General features: G+C 41.9%; 1 protein-coding gene across 1 annotated transcript in view; it reads right to left on the minus strand.

Moving 5' to 3' along the window:
• Window positions 1-25,720, minus strand: part of SORCS3 (sortilin related VPS10 domain containing receptor 3) — a 593,582-nt gene that overhangs the window by 90,989 nt on the left and 476,873 nt on the right. The window contains exons 8-10 of the mRNA XM_059899211.1: window positions 18,796-18,885; window positions 10,743-10,922; window positions 1,344-1,490 (exon numbers count right to left, since the gene is read on the minus strand). Of these exons, the coding sequence (XP_059755194.1) occupies window positions 1,344-1,490; window positions 10,743-10,922; window positions 18,796-18,885 (417 nt within the window). The remainder of the gene's footprint in view (window positions 1-1,343; window positions 1,491-10,742; window positions 10,923-18,795; window positions 18,886-25,720) is intronic.

The raw sequence follows: 25,720 nt of genomic DNA on the forward strand, positions 1-25,720 counted from the left end.
CCCTTCCTGTCCCTGTTCCTGTCACAATTGTAGGCTTCCCCTCTCTTCCTCACCCCTACCCCATCCATCAAGGTCCAGTTCATGGTCAGCCTTATGAAGCCTCCCAGACCATTCCTTCCCACAGGATGACACTGATCTTCTCCCATCTCTGACCTTGGCCATCATGCTCTGCTTCTTGGAGCTCTAATGGGTCACTGGGAGCAGTGAAGCAGGGAAGTTAAGTGAGACAGTCTCAGGCCCTCTACTCTCTTCTTCAACCAGATGGTCCCTGTTTCTGCTTTATGTATTTGGTTCCTGTTTATAATTTTACTCTGAATTTTACTTAAAATGTCTGAAGCCATTATTTGAAACTCATATAAGTTTGTGTTCTTTATTCATTTACTTATTTATCCCTTTTTGAGTTTCTTTAAAAGGATTAGGGATTTATAGACACCATATAATAAAAATAAATGAATTGTGAAATCAAGGAAAGGAGAAAATTAGGTTAATACAATAAGATGAATCCATGGGTAAGGTTTGGGGAAAAAAAATTCTTGCTGTGACCAGTTCTTGCATGTAGGCAGGCATCTGTCTCTGACCTTCCTAGTACCGCAAATCAGAAGCAAGGAGCTGGACTGAAAACTACAAAAGGGGAAAGGCCCTGTTAATCCTATTTACCACTATATTCCCAGTTTTTAACATAATGTCTAGAATATTCAGTAAGTGGCAAAAGGCAACCTTTTTTGCGAAGGGGAAACATAACCATTTCTGGGACCTTAGAAAATTTTCTCAAATAGGTCCTCTTTAAGAGGGCACCGAGAGTTGTGAATTTCACTGTTAATTATCTGTCTTCCCTCCTCACATGGAGTTGCACCTCCATGGTGCCTACCCCAATATTCCATACAGCTGGAACCCTGGGAATGCTGAGAGATTAACTCTGTCCCATGTGGACATACCAGCCTGACATTCCTTGGGCTTCCAAGGCAAATTTTGCTTACCTTGCCCACCATCAAGCACTTGTCATCAAGCACTGTTATCATACCAGCATCAGCTAATAGGTATTTACCACTACTGAGCTCTGTCTGGGACCCTTGGGCACAGGCTCTTTCTCTTATGTTTCTTTATCTTCCTAGGAGTTGGAGCACATAGTATATTCTCAGTAAAGGTTTGTGGAATTCAACTGAACTTTCCATCCAAGTGATATGGCAGTCTGGGTCCACAGGTCAATGCCCTGGGACCTGTAGGAAATCCCTGCTCAGCACCAGCCAAGATCCTAAGCCCTCCTGGATGGAAGAAAGCCCCCGGTGGAGCATCCCCAGGTAACCAGCCTGCCCTGTGGTCTCACATGAGACCAGGGGACTGACCAGCAGGCAGTGTACTGGGCTTCCTCTCAGGTCCACGTCTGGAGCTTGCAGGAGGCGCCAATCCCTGCCTTTGTTGTAAGTGATGTATGTCTTCACTTGGCCATCCACCTTCTTATTTGCCAGGAATATCCCTTTGATACCTGCTACCTAGGAAAAAGGGCGAGAGATGGAGAACCATGTTGGGCCAAAATCCCTATAGTTTTGGAGAAGCCCTGGGAGAAGCCCCAGCATTTTCCACAGCATGTTGGGGGTACAACAGAGGAAAAGAGGAGGAACATGGTGAGAAATGTCACATGCCACGTGGTCTCCAAAAGGAGTTTAAGTTCATCTCTGCTCCCTCCACCCCCGCAAACCAGACACCCCATTCCCCTATTATTCATCTGCTTTGCCCTACTCTACAGGTCTCTGTACTTTGTTCAGAGGACTTTATCCTTAATTAACTATCAACATTCCCTCTGGGGTGGGAGTGGTTGATAACAACTGAAGGAGTTACTCCTTCTAGAGAACATTTGGGATTAACAGATACAGGCTACTATATATAAAATAGATAAACAACAAAGACCTGCTGTGTAGCACAGGGAACTATATTCAATATCTTGTAATAACCTATAATGGAAAAGAATCTGAAAAAGAATATATATATATATGTATATATACATACATATATATGTATAACTGAATCACTTTGCTGTACACTTGAAACATTGTAAATCAACTATACTTCAATAAAAATTTAAAATAAATAAATAAAAACAGAGAACATGGGATTTTGCTCAGGAGGGCTTGTTGACAGGTTTTCAAGGCATCAAGGTATACTCTGTAATGGCAGAAGTCCAGATGTCCTGATTAATAGTGAGGTGGATATTTCAGGGCAGGTGACCCAGCTTGGCGACCTGGCCCCTATCACTGGCTGTGCCACCAGCTCACAGTGTGACTTTGGATAATTCCCATATTATCTTGGGTCTCAGCCAATGGTCACTTTGAAAGAGCCCTTCCCTTCCTTTTTTTTCCTCAGTCAGCTGGCAAAGGATACAACAGATAATGTAGAGCACTCTTGCCAGAGTTCCGATGTATCGGGATTTGCATACCCTTGATATTCTGAAGGAAGAAGAGCACCACCACAAAACAAGTAGCTAGAGAATGAGGACATTTATGATCCAGAAGCGTTCGAGAGTAAGTACAGATGTGACTCACTTTTATTTCTTCTAGGCCTACATCTGGGCAATAAGAAGAGATATTTAGAATGACAGCAATCTATGTCAAAGAAACATTCCCTTGACTTCTGGCTCAAGTTCCAGGATTTTCCAAAGGAAAGGTAATTCAAATTGTTTAAATATATATAAATAAGAGGTAGAATGGCAGGTTTTCTGGATTACACTCAGATACCTCAAAATTTTAACTGTACTTATCCCCATTATTTGAGGGTCATCATGAATTGAGGTTTACTGCAGTTCTGAGAGGATGCCAGTGGGAACAAAGGGAAGGAATTTCACAGAAGTGAGTTCTTTTTTTAAATGACATAATTTACCTGATGAAATGAGAAGTGCTTTTTTTTTTTTTTTTTAAAGTAACCTGACTGTCCTTGAAAGAGAATAGAGAATGCCAACCCAAATACAAAACAAGAAACAACAACAAAAATGGACAGAGGATGTCAGGAGGAGAACAGTGCTATCTGGGAAGGACACCACCAGGGGGATTTGACAAAAGGCCAGCGATGGAACTGATTAGATTCCTAATGTGAACAGAGGGTGGGTAAGGACAGAAGCCAAGGTGGGGAGAGGGGCAGTGTTGTCAGAGTTATGCCCTTCCCCAGAGGTACCCTCCCTGCCCTAGCTGCTTAAAGTCAGTGCCATTTCAGGAAGGCCGGCACCTTACACACCCATCCAAGGGCTGTGAGGCCCTCAGATCACCTCGGTCTTTAAAACCAACTGCGAAGTTGTTTCTCTCAAACCCAATTACCAATAATTCCTCACAGAAAATGGAATCTGTTTCCTTAGAACCTTCTGCCTGATGGAGGCCTTTTGTTATTCTCTTTAGACATAGAGCTGGTGTCTTTTCTGATGGATCACCAGATAATGATTCCATACAACTCTTTCCCCTAAGCCAGCCGCCCGCCCCCAACACGTACCCAGGGCCTTGATATCGAATTTCTAGAACATATACAGGTCAGAATCAGACTCCTGTCTGTCACAGTCCCCTGCCTCCTAGCTCGATACATTCTAGCATGAATTACGAGCCACTTAGCTGCTTCTTGTGTTCTTCTGAATGAGTATGTCTGGAAAATATAATATGCCAAATTACCATATTCCCACTAAGAACTCCACCACTCAGATGGCTATTTTCTGTGTGCCTCACATAGTCTGAGAGCAAAATCAGGAGAATGGAGACTGAAAATATATAGAAGGAGAGATTTTGAAGGAACCCATCTGCACCTCTGAAGGTGTTTCTCCTGCAGTTGCACATAATGCCAAAGCAATCTCAGTCCTGTCTGCCTGTCTGGAAAAAAAAAACAAAACAAAAGATAACACACTTCCCATTTGGATTTGGATTGTTCAAAGCCCTTACATTATTGCTGAGTTGCTTCTTGGCTCCATCTCTTGTGTAAATGGACTATAAGTTTGGAGGGCACTTTGTTTTCTATATCTTAGGCCAATAGCTTTCAAACTTTTCGATTGCAACCCAAGTATGAAATTCATTTCTGTTGGCACCTAGTGGACTCATACCCATATATACACGTATGTGTACACACATAGCTACATATATATCTGACACAAAAGTTCCATGAAACACTACTTACCTTCACTACATGCAATGTAAAGGAACTGGGGAATGAGACACACATTTTAACTCTTCTCCATCCGAGGAGGTATTTGGAATCTGAGCAACTTAAACATGCTTCTTCCCACTGTGGTTTGAAATCAGCAGCATAGCTGCTGCTATTGGCCCCAAGAGTTCAAGGAGAAAGGTACCAGCTTGTAAGGTGGTCCCCAAAGAAGAGGGTAGTACAAGGCCCCAGGCCTGCATGACCCACTTTCCCTCTGGGAATCAATTTGAGGTGCAAAGGGACACTGACAGCAGCCCCTTGGCAGAGCACTGAGTCCAGGTGGCATAATCATCTGTCGCTCACCCCCATGCCCTCAGGACAAGGAAGCCAGGGCTCTGCTGAGAAAAGCAATTACCATGGTTTGCCTTGGGCTGTCCCTAGAGTTGGACCTGTGGTGAGGGGCCGATGAAGGTCAGTTGGGGAAAATGTCCCCATGGGGTCTATAAGTAGCCGTCCCATCTGTCCAAAGAAGGGTAATGTAAGGTCATGATAAAGCAGTGGGTGGAGGGCAGGCACTAGAGACACAGAAAGCAATAAAACATCAATAAGATGAGCAAAGAGGCCAGAACACTAAGGATGGCTCAGAGTTTCATTTTATCCATCCAAGTATAGTGAGCTCATGATAGTTAGTCATTAGGAAATTTAAACGAAACTAACGAGGTGCCACTAGGACCCTAAAAGAATGTCTAAACACATGTGTGTGCACACACACACTCACACACACACAAAACTGATAATACCAACTGTTGTTAAAGATGTGAAGCAACTAGAACTTGCATACATCTCTGGTGGGGATACAAAATGACACTGCCACTTAAGAAATGGTTTGGTGGCTTTTTATAAACCTACACTGAGATTCAATCTAGCAATTCTACTCCTACGTATTTACCCACGAGAAAGAAACACTTATGTTCACATAAATGTTTATAGAAATTTTATTCATGATCACACAGAACTGGAAACACCTTGAATGACCTTCAACTGGTGAATGAATAAACAAACGAGGACACACCCAGGCAATGCAGTATTACTCAGCAGTAGAAAGAAAGGAACGTCTCTTGATATTCAACAACATGCGTGAATCTCAATGTACTATGGGAAAGAAGCTAGACTCAAAAGACTTCCTTTTTTGCATTCATATGAAAATGTAGAAAAAATAAAACTGGAGGGACAGAGCGAAATCAGACTGGTTTGCCAGTGACTTTTGGTGGGAGGAAGATGACTACAAAAGGGCCATAAGAGGGAATGTCGTGAGACAACACCTTATATGTTCAATGTCCTATATCTCGATTATGGTGGTAGATGCACATACCTCTGTCAAAACTCATAGAACCAAAAAGAGTATAACCAAAAAGGGTAAATTTTACTGTACATAAATTATACCTCAATAAAAAAAATGAATGTGAAAAAGAATGTATAATAGGAAGAGCCTAGGCTTTTTGGTCAAATTGACACGGATTGGTTCAAACACAGCCTCATCCTTTACTAGCTGTGTGATCTGAGCCAAGGTACCAAACTCTCTGCATCTCTGTACTCTCATAGGCACAATAGGGAATGGTATCTACCACAAGGAGTTATTGTAATAGATAAATAAGAAAGAGTATATATATCGTTAAGGGTTGTGCTGTCCAGTACCATAGCCACTAGCCACATAGGGCTACTGAGAACTTGAAATGGGGCCAGTGGGACTAAGAAACTGACTTTTAATTTTATTTAATTTTAACCAATTTAAACTGAAATTTAAAAGAACTGATACCTGATCCAATTATTGGCAAACTTTTAAGTATGCTGGGAATACCTTGGGTATGTGAATCTACCTTTTCTACTGTAAATTTTAAGAAATATAAATGCTGATCAAGTATTTCTGGTGAAAATTTAGCATATGAATTGAGATGCTTGAGAAGTGAAAAATATACCCAGGATACTGTAGACTTAGTATGACAAAAAATATAAAATATCTCATTAGTAATTTTTCATATTGAGCATATACTTAAATGACAGTATTTGGATATTTTGGTTAAATAAAATATAATATTAATTTATAATATTATATTTGGTTAAATAAAATATATTAATTTATAATATTATATTATTATAATAATATAATATTAGAAATTAATATTATAATTAATTTCACCTGTTTCTTTTTACTTTTTTTACTTTTTTCTCTTGATTTTAAAGTGCATGTGTAGCTTGTTATATATTTACTTGACAGTGTCAGTTTAAGGCATTACCTGGTATGCTGTTGTTATTATTATACAGAGTTACAAGTTGGATGCTTAATCCAAGAAAATACTGAAGAAAATGCAGCAGCTCAGAGAATGTTTCTACAATATAACTGAAAGTGTTGCAAAGAACATTTGTTACCTGATTTATCAGTGGAGAACATCTAGGAAGAAATGCAGTTTAGAGTTAGAGATGTGAAAAAACCACTACAGAGCTCTATATGAAAAGAGTGTCATAAGAATAATGGTGAACACACATAATGAACTGCATTCATTGTCAACACCAGCCTTGTTTTGATGGAATGGCTCTGTTACCTTAAAGAAGAGATCATTATTTGGCCTTCAAGAATTATTTTCTCCCCTGATTATGTAATTACAGCCATGACAAGACTGCACTCTGACGAAGGGATTGGACAGAGCACAACAGGCTCCCTCTTCAGCAGGCAACTGCTCCAACAGACCAGGAAATGAACAATGCCTCGCCTTAGATTTTAGGGAGTTGGGTGGGGTTGATCCCCTTGATCTCCAAGGTCTCTCAGTGCCAAGACCTACAAGGTGAACTTCTCAAATAAATTCTCACTTTCTTTGTCCCCTTTCCAATGTCAAGAAGAGGTTTGAGAGGTCCATGTGGAAGACAGAATGACACACCAGTAGCTTTAAGCAGCTGTGGTCAGCTCGAGCCACCTCACATCTGTGTTAACTAAAGGCATCTCAGACATTTCAGACAAGGGAAAACAGATGTACCACCCTGTCACATTGTAATATAAAGCTTTACATTAACTTGGCATAGGGACTACCTCGTGCATACAATTATCATTTGCTAGATGTAAGGGAAAACATAGAGAAATACCAGCCCAGAGAATAAATGCCCGACTCTTCAGTCAAGCTCTTTACTAGCATCTTCATAGTCTTTATCCCCACTATTCTCCAAGGTCATTCGACATTCTAGGAAAATGGACCTCTACTCATCAGACTCTGGTTCTCTTCTTATGCTGGACTTTACCAGGCATGCCTTTCTCCCATGCTCTAGCAGTTCATCATTTAAACCTACTCATCTGCAAGTCTCCCCAAATTCATCAAGTTAGAATTAATTTTCCTCTTAGTGATCCCATAACATGCAGGAATTGCACCTCTAATACAAGTTAGACTGTGATCAATACCCTACTAGAGTCACTTACGTCTTTCCAGTAGATTTTGAGTCTCATGTACCACCCTCATCAAGCAAAATACATTTCATGAAAGTGTGTTACTTTTGCTGAATTGAACACGAAAGCTCACTGTTTTTTCCAGCTGTATTACTTAAGGGCATTCAGAGTCCACAAAAATTATAGTCTCTTTGCTAACTGGCCATATGGTACACAATCTCAGTTTCTGTGAGAATCTCCAGTGAAGAAGGTTAAAGTCTAATGACCCCTAGAGACCAATTAAATTGGGCTTAATCTTCAAATCACAGAATGTATACCCAGGTGCAAAACAGCATCACCCTCTAAAAACCTTCAGTGTGGTCATGGTCTAGATAGTGTCAGGATATAATTTATTACCTTGGTATTAAATGCCTTCTAGAATCTGAACCCCAACTACTTATGCAGCACTCATTCTTGTACCTGACAACCATCTATTCTACGCAATTAGACTGGCTAGCTCACGGACTTACAAATCTACACTGTCTGCCGAACTCTTGGCTTATGTCATTCTTGACATTTGGAATGCCTTCCACTTCTTCACCTCTTCCTCCCCAGGGCAAAAGTACTGATAATCGGATTGGTAACATTGAGAAAAAGAACTGGTCTTTTACAGCACATCCCTAACTCAACTATTTTGGGGATCTGCCTGCAAAGATCACATCCTCTGCACCACAGTGCTGTGGTGTTACAGAGACAGGCTTCCATGGGAGAGCTTTTTATTTTTTTTAACATCTTTATTGGAGTATAATTGCTTTACAATGGTGTGTTAGTTTCTGTTTTTATAACAAAGTGGATCAGCTATACATATACATATATCCCCATATCCCCTCCCTCATGCACCTCCCTCCCACCCTCCCTATCCCACCCCTCTAGGAGGGCACAAAGCGCCGAGCTGAGCTCCACTTCCCACTAGCTATCGATTTTACATTTGGTAGTGTATATATGTCCATGCCACTCTCTTATTTTGTCCCAGCTTACCCTTCCCTCTCCCCGTGTTCCACGGGAGAGCTTTTGATTCACTATTTCTGCCTGTGACTGGATGGATGAGTTCAATTCTGGGGAGCAGTAATAGCAAGACCATTTCCTCCTACATGCTTTTCAAAGCCATAAAGTTGACATTTGATCTCCTTTTGTCTCACCCTTTGTTTCTGTCTCAAATGGTTTCATTCTTGGGCAGGTAAAAGAGGAACTTTGTTTATTGACCCCTTCAAAACCCAACAAACTAGACTGTAAGCTCCCTGAGGGTAAGAACCCTTATCTTTCCTGCTTTCCTCATGGGCTGGAACACAATGCAGGGGCATGATCAACCTTGGTAAAAATGAATGGAGAACAAGGTCAACAAAATTGGTTCTAGGGAAGTTGCCTTGCCTGGTGTATCTTGCTTCTCTGTAGGTGCGATGACACCATGTATTTTTTCCCCAAAAAAGACTGACATCAGCAAGACAAAAAAAAATTACATGTATCTTGGCACATTCTTCATTTTGATTCATGTGCCACTTCAGATCAGAATGTCTCACTGTTCTAAATGACCAAGGAGTTTCAGGCACCCTGTTTTAGGAAAGGAACTGCACAGTGGCAAACTCACCCACCATATCAACAGAGTCAGAGAAACAGGAATTTCTCAGCTGAAAGGTCATCTGCAGCAATGTCCACCTCTCCTACTGGGCTCTGACCACAGGAGCATGAATAATCCTCTTACCTCTACAGGCTTACTTGTGCAAACAGGAATGGCCTCAGTCCTGGGAACATTCATCCAAACCTTCCCACAGATGTGATTTACTGCCCAATAACAAAGGTATATTTCTGCCTCCTGGTGTGATTAGAGGCATGAAAATGTAAGCTTCCCAAAGCCATTTACACCCCTAGTCATCTCTACTAGTCTTTACAGCTTTAGGAAGAAACCTAGGTCATTTCCGAAGCTGGGACCTTGTTGCTAAGGGAATTATTTCAGCACTTGTCTACGTCCTAGAAAATCAGCGTATTTCTACCCTGACATTCACTTCTCTCCTTCTTTTTAATGTACTTGCATTCACCCCATGCCTTCTACCTAATAGAATAACTGGAATCTTACATGTTTCCACCACTCTTAGTAACTGAGCAGCCAACTTAGATACCAGAGTAGGGATGCTGGAATTTTGACATGCACTGCTCAGAAGAGACCACTGTCAAGCAGAAGCCCATGCGCTGATCTCTCTGCTCTGACAGCCACTCCCGCTCCTCGAAAAGGAAAACTCACGATGGAGTAGCTCACCCATACCATCTGAGGCTACCGCCCACAACAGGAAACTTGTCCTGCTGTGAATGAATGACCTCCACCAGTACAGCCTGTGTGGGTCCGACCACAGGTCACTAGTAAATGTTGGATAACGAGACATGCCTCCTTTGCTCAAATCAATCCATCTAGTTGAAGTGGTCAGTCAAGTTCTTTCACTGCGAAAGATCACACACTAGAGGTATAAGCAAGCAGTGTATCATTAGGGTCACTGAAACAATTAGTTTTTTTTTTTTTTTAAATCTAGTCCCTAAGTGGAATCACTTGGTTTCCTAGATAAATTATTCTTTAACTGGTGGTCACATTAAAAACATTCAATATAAGTGGAAACTCAATAAAGGTGATCATATTGAAAAAAAGATGTAAGTCACGGCCAGTTCTTCTCTATGCACAGGTGTTGGCATCTGGCGGCATTTCAGGGAAACCCTCACTCCTACCAGTGATATGTGCTTTCCTCTCCTATAAAGTTGTTCATAAAACATGATTTTCCAAATAATTTAAGGTATATAAATAGCACTAATCCCTCCACCCAGATCTCACAAAAAGAAGCACAGATTTGAAAAAAGTACTTAAGAGATCACTGAAGTCAAGTACCTTCACTTCTGGGTTGTAATCCTGCTCATACACATAAGACATTGACTTTAGCTCCCATTTGTTGAAGGCTTATTGAGTCAACCACCACACTAGATGCTTTACAAACATTATCCCTCATTCTCACAACAATCTCATTAGATCAATATTTTATCCCCATTTTACAGGTGAGGGAATTGAGAAGGTAAGTCCCTTGCCCAAAGTTACAACTGCTAAGTGTACAGCTGAGATCTGAATTCAGGACCATCTGACTCCAATGCTTGTGTTCATACTGTTAAAACTCATGAAACCTTGGCTACATACCTCATACAATTCAATAATGATGTTTCCCATCAGACCTCTGCTGCTCTTAATGTTCTCCATGGCCAGGGTGAAGTAGATCCCACGTGTGTCTGAGATGTAGAGGTTGTACGTGTCATTCTGGTTCCATTCTTGGACAGCTGCGAACACTTGGTTCTCATTGGTACTAATGATGTGCATGTCCTGTAAGAAGATGGAAGGCCTGTAAGGCAGCAGATCTTCATATCTCCTTGCCCACTGAGACCCACAGTAATTACCATGACTTATGAAACGGTTGAGAAAAAGCTTGAGTTATAGGCAAGGTTAAACAATTCCGTGTCGGGCCAAAGCTATAAATTATGAGCTTCATGATTTCTGTTACTTGCTAAGTGACAGTAAGATGGGTGTAAGGGGCTTTGGTGGGTATGATTTTCCATGGCTTCAAGGGATTTATCCACTTTCATTTTTTATTTTTATAACTGAAAGTTGGTCTTTGCTAACGGAGACATACAACCTTGCAAGGGGAAACCCACACGTGCAAAAATGACAGGTCCTATCCCTTCATTAGATCTTCATTTATGATTTCAAACTTTTTAGGGTAACGGTTTTCACGCCTTTCTTTGGAATCTTCAGATAGGGATTGCAAGAAGGGTGGCACAGAGGCATAGCCGATGGGTGGGGCTCTGGGCTTCCAACTCTGTTGTAAACAGAGAGGCACTACTGAGATCTGTTATGTCCTTGAGTTCTGTGTAATATTTTAGGAGTAAAAGGTGAGGGGCGTTCTGCTGCTAATACAGTAATGTTTGAAAACCACAGATATACAGGAAAGGATACTCACTCTAGAATTTAGTGTTCTGGGTCATAACATAAGCTCTGCTATAAGTCAGCTGTATGATATTGGATGCATCAGTTTCCCTGAGCTTCCATTTTCTCACTGAAAGAGTGAAGAGGTTGGGCTACCAATAAAAATAGCTAACATTTGGGCACATTCTAAGTCATCTAAATGTATTATTTCAATTAAAAAATCCAATAATTCTACAATGGAGGTAGTATGATTATTCCTGTTTTACTGAGGAGCAAACTAAGGCACGCAGAGGTTTACCAACTTGCTTCAGATTACATAACTCGTTAAGTAGCCAAACCATGTTTTGAACCTCTGTGATATGACTCTAACCTAATTGTTAGCTTCTAACTATTTGTATATACAGCCTCTAAATCAGAAGTTGCAAACCAATGACCCATGAAATGAATATGAATCACAATTGTTTGGTTTGACCATAACCTCTATCAAATACCTGAAAATGTAGTATTTTAGGTAGAGTCAGCACTCATTGGAGGCTTAGCCCTACATACCTATGATCTGCCCTTATATATTAATGTTAACTTCTTGGTTCCTGAAGCCACTTTAGTTTGTATTCCTGGACTGGGTCATTTCTAAAATCAAATCTAATAGTTCAGAATTCAAAATCATTTTTAAAAGCCAGTTTGCATATGTGGCTAGGCATTGTACAAAGATTACCACAAACTCAAGTCATTACCTAAGGAACTTACACTGTCAGGAAGAAATGTTAGCCTGGATAGATATTGGACTAAATAAGAGTAATTTTAAAAATGTATAACTATACAGGTGTATATGCCAAAGAGTAATATCATCCCAGGAAAGCAAAAAGAGAGGCACCCTTGTCACTGTGGCAAAAAACACTGGTAATAGGGACACAGGCAAGTGGAGTGACAGTAAGTAAATAACTAGGGTGGATCTAGCCTTCACCTTATTTGACAACCTTTCCCAGAAATGGTTTCAACAAAAAAAAGGAGGCAGCAATGTCTCTAATGTCAGAACCATGGAGAGCTCCTCCAGGCCGATTGTACAAAAAAGCAAACTCATCTGGACAGCTGGGAGGAGGCAAAAGTGAGAAAGTGAGTTCTGGATCTTTTATTGGAGATTCTCTGTCAGATCTCAGCCTCTAGCCTTGGACTCCCTAGGTCACCTTGACTAAGACCTCACTTGCTCATTTGTGCTTTCACACCTTGTAGAATTACAGGTTCCTGCTGAGGTGCTTGAAAATGGAAATAAGGCTTACTCTTAAAAACCATGTGATGAAGTCACACGTTGTGTGGTGTGGAATGAAAGCCCAAGAACCCAGTAGGAGGGGAAATAGCAGCTGCAGGAAATATGGATTAAATTCACTTAACCTGTTAAAAATGCAACAGAAATGCCTGGCTTTCCCCAGATGTTTTTGGTCATAAAAATGAATGCGCTAAGTTATTTTAGACTAAACTAATGTAAAAGAAGTGAGGGGGAAAAAACACCTTAAAACACTGGGGCATGGTCAGGATTAGAGGCAGCCAGATTTGCTGTGAGTGCATCTTAGTTTAGACCCGCACTGGGACTATGTTACCTGGTGAGCAGGTACTCCAGGCTCTAGGATGACAGACTACTCTCTAGTATATAGAATTATGGGATGTCCACTTGAGAAATCCTTAATTTACCAAAGTCACTTAGCTAATAAATTATATTACTAAGATTTGAACCTAAGACTATCTGAATAAAGAGGCTAAACTCCTTACCAGTGGGGGTATAATTCGGTGTGTATCAAAATGACCTGGAGATCCTAATAGCATGCCAACTCATGGGTCCCAATACCTGAGATTCTGATTCATTATGTCTGGTTGTGGAGCCTTAGATTCTACCACCTGAGCAAGCCCTCCAGATGATTCTAGTGCATGCAATCTAGGGAATCACTTTTTGAATAACTCTGAACTATGTGCCCTCTCTCCTAATAGGTCTTAGAGTTGAATAGGGGTCAACCAATAATGAGAATATTAAGCCTTCTAGGACAAAGAAAAGCATCATTAGTTAAAAATGGTCCAATAGGAATCTGAATGACAATAAAGCTTATTTCTTTCATCTTGCTACCCTAATTTAACTCCAAAGCATGTGTCACTTCCTTAGTAAAACAGTTATAAATAACACTCCCCCTACATCCTCCCAATACAGTCACTAGGGAGAATCATGGTTGCTTTTTGAAAATCTAACCTCTGACTTCCTAGGTGAACAGTGTAAAAATATTTCCGTGTTATTGAAACATTTTCTTGTAATTCGGGCCTAATGTAACTTCATTCATTACAGAAACACCTATGTTATTAAGCATTTGCCATGGGCCAAACACCATATATAAATACAGACAGGAACAAAACGTAGAACCTGACCTCAAGAATATGCCCATCTGCTGGTGGAGACATCACAGACTCAGGTGGCCTTTCGTGAACTTGACTAAGGACTACAATAGACATACTGAAAACGGTGAACAAAGGCTTACAGGTGAGAGACAGGTGGAGTATTTAAGGGAATGTATGGAACTTGGAATAACCTGAAGGCAATTTTCCTCTGAGGGAGGTGAGGATAGACAGTGGCCACATCATAAGGGGTTCTGTATGGCACACCGAAGTTCTACCCTGAAGGAAGTACAAAACTGCCACAAGATTTGAAGCAGGAGAAAGGGAGGATTAGAGTTGGTTAATTAATGCATAGATTTTGTTGAAGATGATCAAGTTCATTACATGATAATATCCAATATGGAAGCATTGTGAAGAGGGGATTTAAATGGGGCAATGTTAGAAGGAAGGGAGAAGGCTTAAAAGGTCATTGCAACCATCCAGGCAGTAATGCACAAGGGCCTGAACTGAAGAAGCAGATTCTCTATGAGAACTCTATGAAATGAACTTGTGAGATATTAAGGAGGTAGAATCTACAGAAGGGAGAAGGACATATCTTGAATATCTCAGATACCTGAATTACAAAATTTTCTGCTTTTTATTTAGAGTATTCATTACAATCAAAATGAACAATCACTTCCATAATTATTTGTGTGATATCTGCCTCTCTCATTAGACTATAATGAGTTCTCAGATGGCAGACACTATGTCTCTCTTATTTGTCACTTTATTTTTAGTGTTACCAGAGTATCTAGCACATGGTAGACATCCAACAATAGTTCATTGAGTAAATAAATGGAGTAAGTAAATAAAAGGAGGAGATATAAGGGTCAAAAGGTAGAGACTCTGAGCTCAGCTGTTAAACGTGTTCTTTAAGGGAATGTACCTCGATTAGGCAGTTAACGATATAGTTCAGAGTTTAATGGAGAGATATCTGCGGGGGCTGTGGATATAGGAGTCATCAGTGTGAAGAGAAGGGATGAGGTCACTCAGGAACCATGAAGAATGCAACGGGAGTTTAGGAACATCGCCACTTTAAGGATGGCAAGGGAAGGGGATCCAGAAAAGGAAATCAGGAGAAAAACACTGTCAAAGGGAAGAGTATCAAGTGCAGATTTTTTTTTTTCCCCCAACAGTGTCAGATGCTCCAGAGAGTTAAAAAAAAAAAAAAAAACCAAAAGATAAAGATGTAGAGATGTCTAATTGGATTTGGCATGCAGGTGGCCATTGGTTACAATGGCTAGCAGATTTTTAATGGGACAGTGGAGAGATGGATGTGGGAGAGCTGAGGGCAGCTAGCAGTAGGTTCAAGAGTGAATAGAAAGTGAGAAAAGAGGTTAAAACTACAGATAACCCTTTAAGAAGTGAGGCCATGGCACAGCAAGGAAGGATAAATCAGTATTCGGGGAAATGTAAAAATTAAGGACAATTTTCCTAAGGAAATTAAGGAAAGGTTAACATCATTGTCATTATCATTATAATAAATTACCTAAAACATATTTCCCCCTGTTCTCTTTCATTATTCAAAGTGGGATTAACTGTATTCTACTGTCAAAAACAAACCCAGCCTCAGGTAAGGAGAGAGTTGATTGGAAAAGACTATTGGAATAGGGAGAACACTCTGATCAAAGTATCTGCAAGCACCTCAGAGTGAAGGCAGAAAAGAATTTACTCGTATTGGGAGAAGTAAAGCAAGGCTAGCATGAACTGCGGGGAGTGGGGTGAGTAGTTAAACAGGAAATGGTTTTCCTTAGGGTCAAGCGATTCTCATAAGGAGAAAAGCCAGACTTAAGTCTGGTCCAGTCAAATTAGCAGGCATTTTGTCCAGATTGGTCAGTGGGGACAAACAGTTCAGCGAATCATTTATGAGACAAAGAACAGGAACCTGGTCTTGCCAGAGGTAAATACGGGGCACATTTAAGAGAAGGGGGGGTGGTCTTCGCAGTAAGCCATATCCAGGAACACAAAAGGGTGGGGGGATTTCTTAAATGTTGCTGTTTCCAGGAGCTTGGGGCTCAAGTCAAGCTCAACATTGTTACCGCCAAACTGAGTTCCGTACAGAAACAAACCAACCGACAGGAAACAATTTTTTCTCTTGCAGAAATGACAGAGTAGCGAGTTAAGAACAAGTCCAGAATCTAAGAGGCAAGAGGAGGTCTATCAGACTCAGAGGGGTCCAGTGAGGCCGGCAAACTCTGAGAGCAGGAGCAGCCTGGGACACGACCCCACGAGGAACTCGCCCAACAGGTTAAGAGCGTCAGTAGTATTTCCCCTGGAACACAATCACTGCTTAGACTTGCCCAGCGCTTTACACTTTACCAGCAACGAGCCATTTGCTGCATCCTTACAACTTTGCCAGATGGAATGGTGTTATGATGCCCATTCTACAGATGCGAAGACCTGGGCTCACAGATGAGCAGCAGGCAGAGCTGGAATGAAAGCCCTGGGTTTCTGCTCTTGAGCTCCATCTCCTTTTCCCGAGGCTGCCATGGCTTCTGTCATCTGTCTCCAAGCCCTCCACAGGTGCGTGCTTTACACGGCCATCGGCCTGAGACTCAGCGCCCGCCCGATGCCCAGGGGCTGGGTTACTGAGGACTCAGCACAAGGCTGCTGCTCTTAATAACGTCACTCTTTATTAATGGCCTTCATCTCCTTCCCTGCAAAACACTCGGAAACCACGGAGTGCCCCAGGGGAGTGTATTCTGAACAGTCAGCTGGGAGTAGAGGTGGGGGGGCCGTGATGATGGGCAGATCTGCCGTGTTTCTGTTTCTAAGCAAGATGCCCAGCAGCAACTGCACCACAACGTGGAACGGCAACAACTTGCTTAAAAGCCATTTCCATTTTTAAACAATGGAAAGAACCAGTCTCCCTCCACCCACTCTGTCCTCACCTCCTCGGCCCAGGCTATGAAAACCCGGCCAATGCCGACGAATGAAAGGGATCGATAACCATCCAGCTATCTTCACGACAGCCCTCATGCCAATGAGAAGCTGTTCTGGATGAAGTTCTATCAAAGGCGCTGCACGGAGGGTACTCTACCACAGTAAATTGCCATGGGGTTGCCAATCACTGATGGAGTGTTCTAGGGTTGTGATTGATGCCAGGCTTCATTTATCCCCACCTGCAGGCACATTGCCCAGGGGAGCAAACTGTTTGCTTTCCTGAGAGGTTTAAAAATACATACAACAGGCATACATACAAGAGGCAAAATAGGCCCTACATGGAGAATGTGGCTTGGAAAGTTCCTGAAACTCTTTTCCTGGGCCAATACATGGAAATCACCAGGCTACTGCTAAGGGTCATTCTCCTTTAGAAAGAACGTGATCGTGAACTTCCGCTTCCTCATCTTCTGCAGGCAGGGATACCTCTTTCCTGCTTGGGTTTAGAATATCTGATGGGTACATCCTGCAAGCGTAGTCCTAGACAATGGGCCTATAAAGCCAATCACAGAGACATTAGAGAAAATGAGAAATTAATGCCCACGGCCCCTGAGGCTACTTCCCATGGTCCCTGCGAACCTCGTCAGCCTCTCCACCTCTCTCTGTGGAACCCAGTCTCTCAATATGGTTTTCCAGTTTGTTAAATGAACCATACTCTCTCTTAAAATCGGGCCAGTATATGTATTTTCTACCAGCTTCCCGAACACTTGCTTGCAGGGTTAACTCTGTATCTGTCTTGAATCATCTTAAGCATCACTTTCTTTAGGAAACTCGTCTTCTCTACCCATATTTGGTGAGCTCCAACTATCATGTCACAATGGCCCTTGAACTTCTGTACCTATAATACTCCCTACACCCACAGTTGCTTGTTCAGTGTCTCTCCTCTACCAGAATACAAGCTCCATGAAGGCAGGGAACGTTTGTATCTTATTTACCACTCTAACCACAGAGCTTAGTTCAGTGCCTGGCACAGAGTAAAAACTTAAATGGAAGAAAGAATAGATCGATGGGTGAACAAACGAAGGAACAAATGAATGAATGGGTATGTGCATGTTTACATGAATAGGTGAATGTATAAAAGCAACCAGGGGTAGATGTTATCCACCTTCTTATCCCATAATCCCTTCTACCTCTGTACTCATTTCGCCTTTCATGATATGTTTCCTAGCACCAACTTAAGAGATCCAAGCCTTTGTAACATTACATTTGATACATGTCCAACCTGAGACTTTGCTTCTTTGCAGCCTTAATAGGTGATGCAACTAAAGCCCTCCCACATTCACACCAACGTTCTAAGATCTGTCTCCTCCCAGAAGCCACTGTTCACAAGGGATGAGGTCCACAGAGTAAGTTTTATGATTTTCCAATATAAGAGTTAAAATGCCATGATTTGATATTAATATTATAGTAAATTATTCCTTTTTAATTACTCATAGTGGCAGAAGGGAGAGGAAGCACAGGCAGTGCATTTATATTTAGCATTAAAAGGTAGAGAGAAGCAAGAAAGCTATGAGACTAACCTGTCCGCATCTATCTACCTATCTATCTATCTATCTATGGCTTCTGCCTGGACCATTCTAAGCCTGGCCCTCTACTGGTCAATAAGGCCCTTGTGAAAGGGAGGGGCCCTCAGGAGAGATTGCAAAGCTAGTGTTCCTTTCATTACCAGTCCTGGGAAATGACCCAAGATCATATCGGATGTTTGAATCATAGGAAATCAAAGCTCTTGCCCGTGTACCCTGCTGAGAGGGGAACACAGAACCCAGATTCAGCGACACCAGCAGAGGCTAAACCCCGCAGTGGTAAGTCAGGCTGAATGCCAGCTGTCTCCCAGGCAGGGATCAAACCTTCTGCAGCCCAACAGGGCAGCCTCTCCCCACCGCTTTATCTGGCAGTACCCAGGGGAGCAGGAGGTGCGTACCTTGGGCAGCGAGTACTTGGGCAGCTTTATCTGAGTGAAGGCTTCTCTTCGGTAAGACACGTAGTAGCTGGCTCTTCCACCACTTGTTACCTGTATCGTGGGGAAAACACAAAAGGTCAGATGGGGCTACGGATCACGGCACAAGGTGGAAAGCAGTAGCCCCTCCATCAACAGCCACAGTAGGTTTGTGACAACCTTTTAGGGAATACTCCCTGTTGGCTTCGATCCTCCAACCCCACAGTGCCCTGAGTTGCTCCTGTGACACAGCACTTAGACAATAAGTCAGCAATTCCAACAGTCTTTCCCTGTGGCTGGCAATGTCTGTGAGAGCAGGGGCTCTGTACTCTGTCACGGTGCTCTGAATACATACACACTTAATAAATATTTTCAACTGAAAACAGAGAAGCTACTGATGTCTGCTGTACCCATGATCTATATATTCTTTTTTTTTTTCAGCAGCTTTTAATCCACTGCAACGATGACATGATTGTCAAAGAAAATTTGTTTTGTATCTGAACAATTACTATTGCTCAAAGCCTTATTACTTTGAAATTAATTTCACTTCCTCTCTGAGCACAATTTTTTTCCGTCCTATTTACAAATCCACGCATTGAGCAGATATTTACTGATTCCTTCCATGTGCTAGTTAATTAAAGGTATCAAAAGTCAGAGAAAGAACTCTGGATTTGAAAGTCAGAAATCTTAGGTCTGAGTCTCAGTTCTACTAGCTCATGGCAGGGGGAGTCAACATCTGAAACCTCACTTGGCAACAGATAGATTCTTGGAGGAACCTGGAAACCACTCCAAGAGATGGTCCCCTGGCCTGGGCTTGCTGGAAAGTCTCACCAACATGGCATAGCTCTGCAGATGGCTGCTCTTGGCCCAATTATCCTAACTCAGGGGAAATTAATATTCACAGGAGAAGACAACATAGCCTGCTCAGAGGAAATAACAGGAGGACAGTCGCAAGCAGGCTGTTGTGCTGAGGAAGCAATCACTGGAAGCCCAGGCTCCTGCTGAAGACAGGCCAGTCCCCTGACCCTGGTCCAACCCTAGTGCCCATCCACAGCAGCTGCTGGGAGCAGGAGGGGTATAACATCTCTACTGAAAGCCACCCGTCGCTCCTCACTCCAAGAGGTGGCATTTCCCATGGCTCTCCCTCGACCTGCGCAGAGTGCAAGCCCACAAAGCAGGCACCACAAGCTGCCAGGTAGAACAGATGTTCAAGTCAGCGTGAAGGCAGAACCTTGGAAAAAACTTGGTGCAAAGTCTTAGGCTGTGAACCAAGAGGAGAGACTGGTTTCCCCCTGATGGTCACTGCTATCCTTACATCTCTATTTTCTAATGAGAATCATTCTTATCTCGTATTCCAAGACTTTTTTTTTTTTTTATAAGACATCTGTTCTGAATCTATATTGTTCCGTGTTGGCTTAGAGGTGGGGTGTTGACAGATTAAGACCAATGAGTTGCTGAGAAGTCTTTTGTTTTTCTTTTTTAAATATATCTCAACTATATAGAATCAGATTAAAATATAACCCTTGGTTCTAAGCACAGTCACCATTAGTCCTGGCATGATCCTATTTATTTGCTTCTTTAATTTGGTTTTATTTTTAATTATAAAACCAACACATGTAAATGTACCTGCAAACCCAAGAACTAGATCAGTAGTTTTTAAACTTCAGCATGCATCAGAATTGCCCAGAAAGCTTGTTAAAACTCAGACTGCTGGGCCCCACCCACAGAGCCTCTGATTCAATCAGTCTGGGATGAGGTCCAAGAATTGTCTTTTCTAATAAGTTCTAGATGATGCTGATGTTGCTGGTCTGGGGGCCACACCTGGAGCAGCACAGAACAAGAACTTCAGTGCCAACTGACATGCACCTCTATGCCTCTGTGCTCCTCACCTGTCCTGACCCCTGCCTCCCTCTGAGATGTAGCTACTGCCCTGAATTTTGTGTTTACAGTGATAATAAAGTCTTTTTAAAATTAAGGCAAAATTCATAATAACATCAAATTAACCATTTTAAAGTGTACAATTCGGTGGCATTTAGAACCTTCACAATGTTGTATGACCACCACCTCTGACACAGTTCTAAATCATTTGCATCACCCCCACCCAAGAAGACCCTTTACCCAGTGATAAAGTTTTTAAACCCCCAAATATATCCTCTGGTCACCTATCATGTGCTTGAAAATCAGCTCTCCACAGAACATCCTGAATTTCACCAACCTCACCCTTAGTGAATTAGACCAGTGTCAGAATCCCGTTACTAATGCTGGCCAGAGGTCAGCAATTAAAAGAAGCATTTCCCCCGAAGACCCGGTCACCTCCGCAGGGCACAAGATGACAGCACCACCAGGCTTCTTATCAGCACCACAGGGCAAGGCAGGGCCCCTTGGGGTTTCTAACTTACCAAGGGCCAAAGGAGAACAGAGTGGTCCCCTTGATAGGGTCCCGCTGACCTGACTCTGGAACTCAGCCCAGCCATGCCTGTATGGCTCTGTGCAAGCACAGATTCTCTCTCTCTCTTTTTCACACACACACACACAAGCTCACACACACAACCTGGGAGAGTTTCTGCTTAAATAAAGCATGAAGATGGAATTACACTTCAGAACTACCATGGAATAATCTAAAATATTAAAGGGCTGCACGAAGCCCAAGGAGCCCAGAGGTTCCCCAGTACCTCTGATGCCATAGCATTCCCCCAGCGACATCAAGCTGGCTCCCGCAGCTCTGCCTCTGTCCTGGCTGTCCACTCTCTGTACTGCAGAAATCCAGCTGATACTTTAAACCTCAGTGTAAGGCCCCGGAGTTCACAGAAGGGTTGTGGACGCCACCAATTCATTATAACTTCTCCCTCCTCTCATCTCCTGAATTTCGTTATTTCCATTTCTATAGCACTTTCAACATTTACTCCTGTGGTGTACATATACCTATAATGATCCCTCCACGTCTTATTATAAGGGTGTAACTTCTTGATTACTAAGTAATGCTGATCTCACGGCAGGCGATTAGGGGATGCATCATGATAAAAACAATGATAAAACTGTCATCAATTGGGTTCATCTACCATGCTCCAGAACCTCCCTTACATAAATTATCTAGTCTAATCCCACTGACAACACTGCAGAGTCTATAAGATATGGAATGACTTGCCCAAGATAAGACAAATATGAACCTAGTAAAGATTGGCTCTAAACCTGTTCTCCTCCTCCTGTGACTGAGACAAATCCTCTATTCATCTTACTCGTGTCAACAATTGTAACATTTCCTTAATTCCAACATCTTTAAAAAAATTTTTGTAAATCTCTGTAATTGACTTGTGTGTATACGTTTGTGTTTCTTCATATTCCCAGAGCATCTGCCATGACACTGACATTGCATCTTAAAAATGATGTCTTCTTAGAAGAGAAGTGACGTAATAAAAACCAGAGGAATAGTAATTACCGTGCAGTGAGAAAACATATTACGTGGAAGATGCTACAGTAAGCAGTTTATAAACCATACTTCATTTGCACTTATATATATACATATACATATATATATTCCTGACAGGTAGAGGAGATATATATATATATATGTATATATATGCTCTACAGGTCAGGACAATGAGGCTGAGAAAGGTCACTAATTTGCCCAACATCATACAGCCTTTCATTGTCCCAGCCAGTGTACAGCTCCAGCCTATGCTTAAAAATTTAACTAGGAATGAGCACATCTCCAAAACGGCAGGCATAGGGCAGGAAGTCAATACTTACTGACTGAACAATGAATTGTGATTCATTCGCTTAACCAGAGAGCCTCTGAATTCGATTTTCTCCATTGTTTAGTGACTACACGGCTGCTGTAGAGAAGAACTCCATCCCTGCCCAGTCCCCGCTGGTCACAGGGACTTGTCTCCAAATAGGGGTTCTAGCATTCCCCCTTAGCACTCCCTGTGCTGGAATGATACCAGCCTAGTGCCTTTGCCGCCTCTCCGCTATCATTTGTGTGGTTCTCTGGCAATCACACAAGGAAGGAATAAAGTTTAGCGGCTATTAATCTATTTTGATGAACTTTTCTCTTCCTTACAAGCAAATGTGCTGGCACTGTAAATCCCAGAGATTATTACTACTTTCCCTTTCAGTGACACCTTTTATTTTACATTTGATGGATGTCATCCAATTATTTGCTCTGGGACCATCCGTCATGCTAAACACAGAATTAGCTGGGCCTCTTCCTGACCAATGACTGGCTCGTTAATCTGATTTTCTGGATTTCCATTTTACAGGTTTAATTGGGCTCCTGGCCAGTGAAAATGATTCCTTTGGACAAATGCATTGGCCGTTAAACACATCTGTCTCTTCTGACTTGTTCCCATGCCTGCCGTAACCAAGTCTAAACTGACATATCCTATATTTTTTTCACTTCTCCTTGCTTCTGGATGATGACTTGCCCCGTAGGAGAGAGAGAAATGTGCCCCCCAAAATGGAACCAGAGGGCCTTGAGTCATATTGAGCCTGCTTCTTCCATAGATAGAAGAAAACTTGTAATGTCTCTAGAATTCATAAGTGGGCATAGGTAATCTGAGGAGAGAAGCAGAAACTAATATTTTCCAATATTTATCATGTGATGAGTGCTTTAGATCCACAACACTATTCAATATCCACAATAATTATTACTGTTATTATTGTTAAAACTATTATTAGTACCCTACAAGGTAAAAGTATTGATAATATAATGTTTTTTGAGCATTTATTAAATACCAAGCACTATTCTTCTGTATGTACCAGCTTTCTGTTTTATGGTCAGAGGAGAAATTGAGGCATAGGGAACTTATACAACATACTCAAAGACACACAGCAAGTAAATGGTGGAGCTGGAATTTGAACCCAAGTTTATCCGACTGCAAAGTTTATGCTGGTCCCGCAGACTATGTGAGGTTTCCAAACCTCTCTATGGAAGGGAATGGATCCCAGGTCATTCAGTTCCCAATTTCCCGGATAAGATGCCCACCAACAAGGCAGATCTTTCTCTGGTAGGGTTCATGTCAATTTCCCAGCCCTGAGAAATCAATGCTCTATTGTTGCACAGGAGTGAATAGTGCTGCTATTGAAATTGGTGAATAAGAGGGACTATAATGGAAATAAATTCAGCTTACACGAGAGCTGCTGCCCTCATAGGAAGTGACATTTAGAAGCTTTTCCAGCTAGAGGAACTTGCTGGGTCCAGTACGATGTGAAGAATCTGTCCAAGCCAAGAGAAGTGACCATCTTTATAGGCATACGTTAGTTATTTCTCACGTAGCCCTTGCATTGTTTCCTCTTCCTTAAAAAATGAGAGGGAACAGCTGAGTGTTATGATGCACAATTAACTTTTCCGATTTCTTTGCTCATTAATTCTATTCAGATTATTTGAAATAAGTCTTGACGTTGTTAGGCCTTTCTCTTCCTCTCCACCTACATAATTCCTTTAAAGATCATACTTCTTCTTTAAGAACAAAGAAACAGGCTTCTGACTACCAGGGCATAAGAGTCAATAAATAGCCATGGGTCTCATTAGGATGCAGCTTTAAGTGTCAGGATGGCTTCTCCATGGCAGGTTATGTCGCCTCTGTCATCTTGAGTTCATTTTCTGAAAGCGCTCTGCTAAGGCACTACACTATGTGTCAGAATCAAACCTGTGTTCAGCATTTAGAACAAGACACCTATCAGCAAGCCATGTCCTCTGCTAGACTGTTTGATGTTGAATTTAGTGTTTGTCAAACTGGTGTTTGCTCATTTTATGTCCTAGAGGCTCTGGGATATTAATGCAATATGCAGTTTTATTTGCCTGTTTCTAGAAAGAGTGGGTCTAATGCTTAACACAACACTCCTGCTGAGGCTGAACCTCTTTGATACAGATTTGCCCATGAAATTTTTTATTGGGCCCCTAACATAGCCCCAAAATGGCTTTACCAAGAATAGATTTGGGATAAGATAGTTGATGTGAAGCCAATATTGCTCTCTCTCTCTTTGTATGAGGGATGTGTGTGTGTGTGTGTGTGTGTGTGCGCACGCGTGTGCTTGTAGGGCCGGTGTTGGAGGGAAGACGTGTACTGAGGTTGCCAGCGCACTATTGGCCAAAAAATACTGACAAATCAACTGCCACTTTCACCAGTCCTGCCAAGAGACTTCTTGGGGCCTTCACTGCCTATGGGGAATGCTAGTAAGGCAGAGAAAAGGTGGTGAGTTAGAAAAGCATGGGACAAAGACCATGTCTAGATCTAGACCACACAAACAAGAAGAATCAGTAGGCCTGACTCTCTGAGACTGGTTTTTCAAATATAATAAAGGAGCTGGGCTTGATAAGTTTCCAATTACATATTTTCAAAGAAGACTCTTCTTCTGATTTTTAAGCATTATAGCACATTGGTTGGGATCCCAGACTTGTGTTTGAATCCTGCTTCTGCCATTTGCTGGTTTGGTGACCTTGAACAGGTAATTTAGCCTTCCTAATTTTTTCTTCTGGAAAATGGAGACATTAATGCTACCTAATAACACGTTATCACGAGGAATGAATCTACCATGGCATGTAAAGAGTTTTAGCCCTATACCTGACACATCCTAAGTACTCAATGCATATTACCTGTCCCTGCTGAACTAGAGGCACAGATGCCTGTATCAGTCTAATATCTTAGAGGACTTAGGGTGACTGACCATGGCAACAGTTTATATGTAAACCGGAGGCTGTTCAGGAAGTGTCAGGGTTGCCACATGGGATACCTGGTCAGAATCGACCGGGGATAGAACACTGAAATTCTTCTTGTTGCCCTCAGCAGGGATGACTTTGTAGAGAAGACCACCTATGGAGACCACAAAGTCAACGTGTTTTGTGCCAGAGATTTGACCATTAAGCAGCTACAAGTCTTATCTTCATGTTTTAGCTTTTACAATTTAAAAG

This window comes from Balaenoptera ricei, chromosome 16 (assembly GCF_028023285.1).
Source record: "Balaenoptera ricei isolate mBalRic1 chromosome 16, mBalRic1.hap2, whole genome shotgun sequence".
NCBI classification, from domain to species: domain Eukaryota; kingdom Metazoa; phylum Chordata; class Mammalia; order Artiodactyla; family Balaenopteridae; genus Balaenoptera; species Balaenoptera ricei.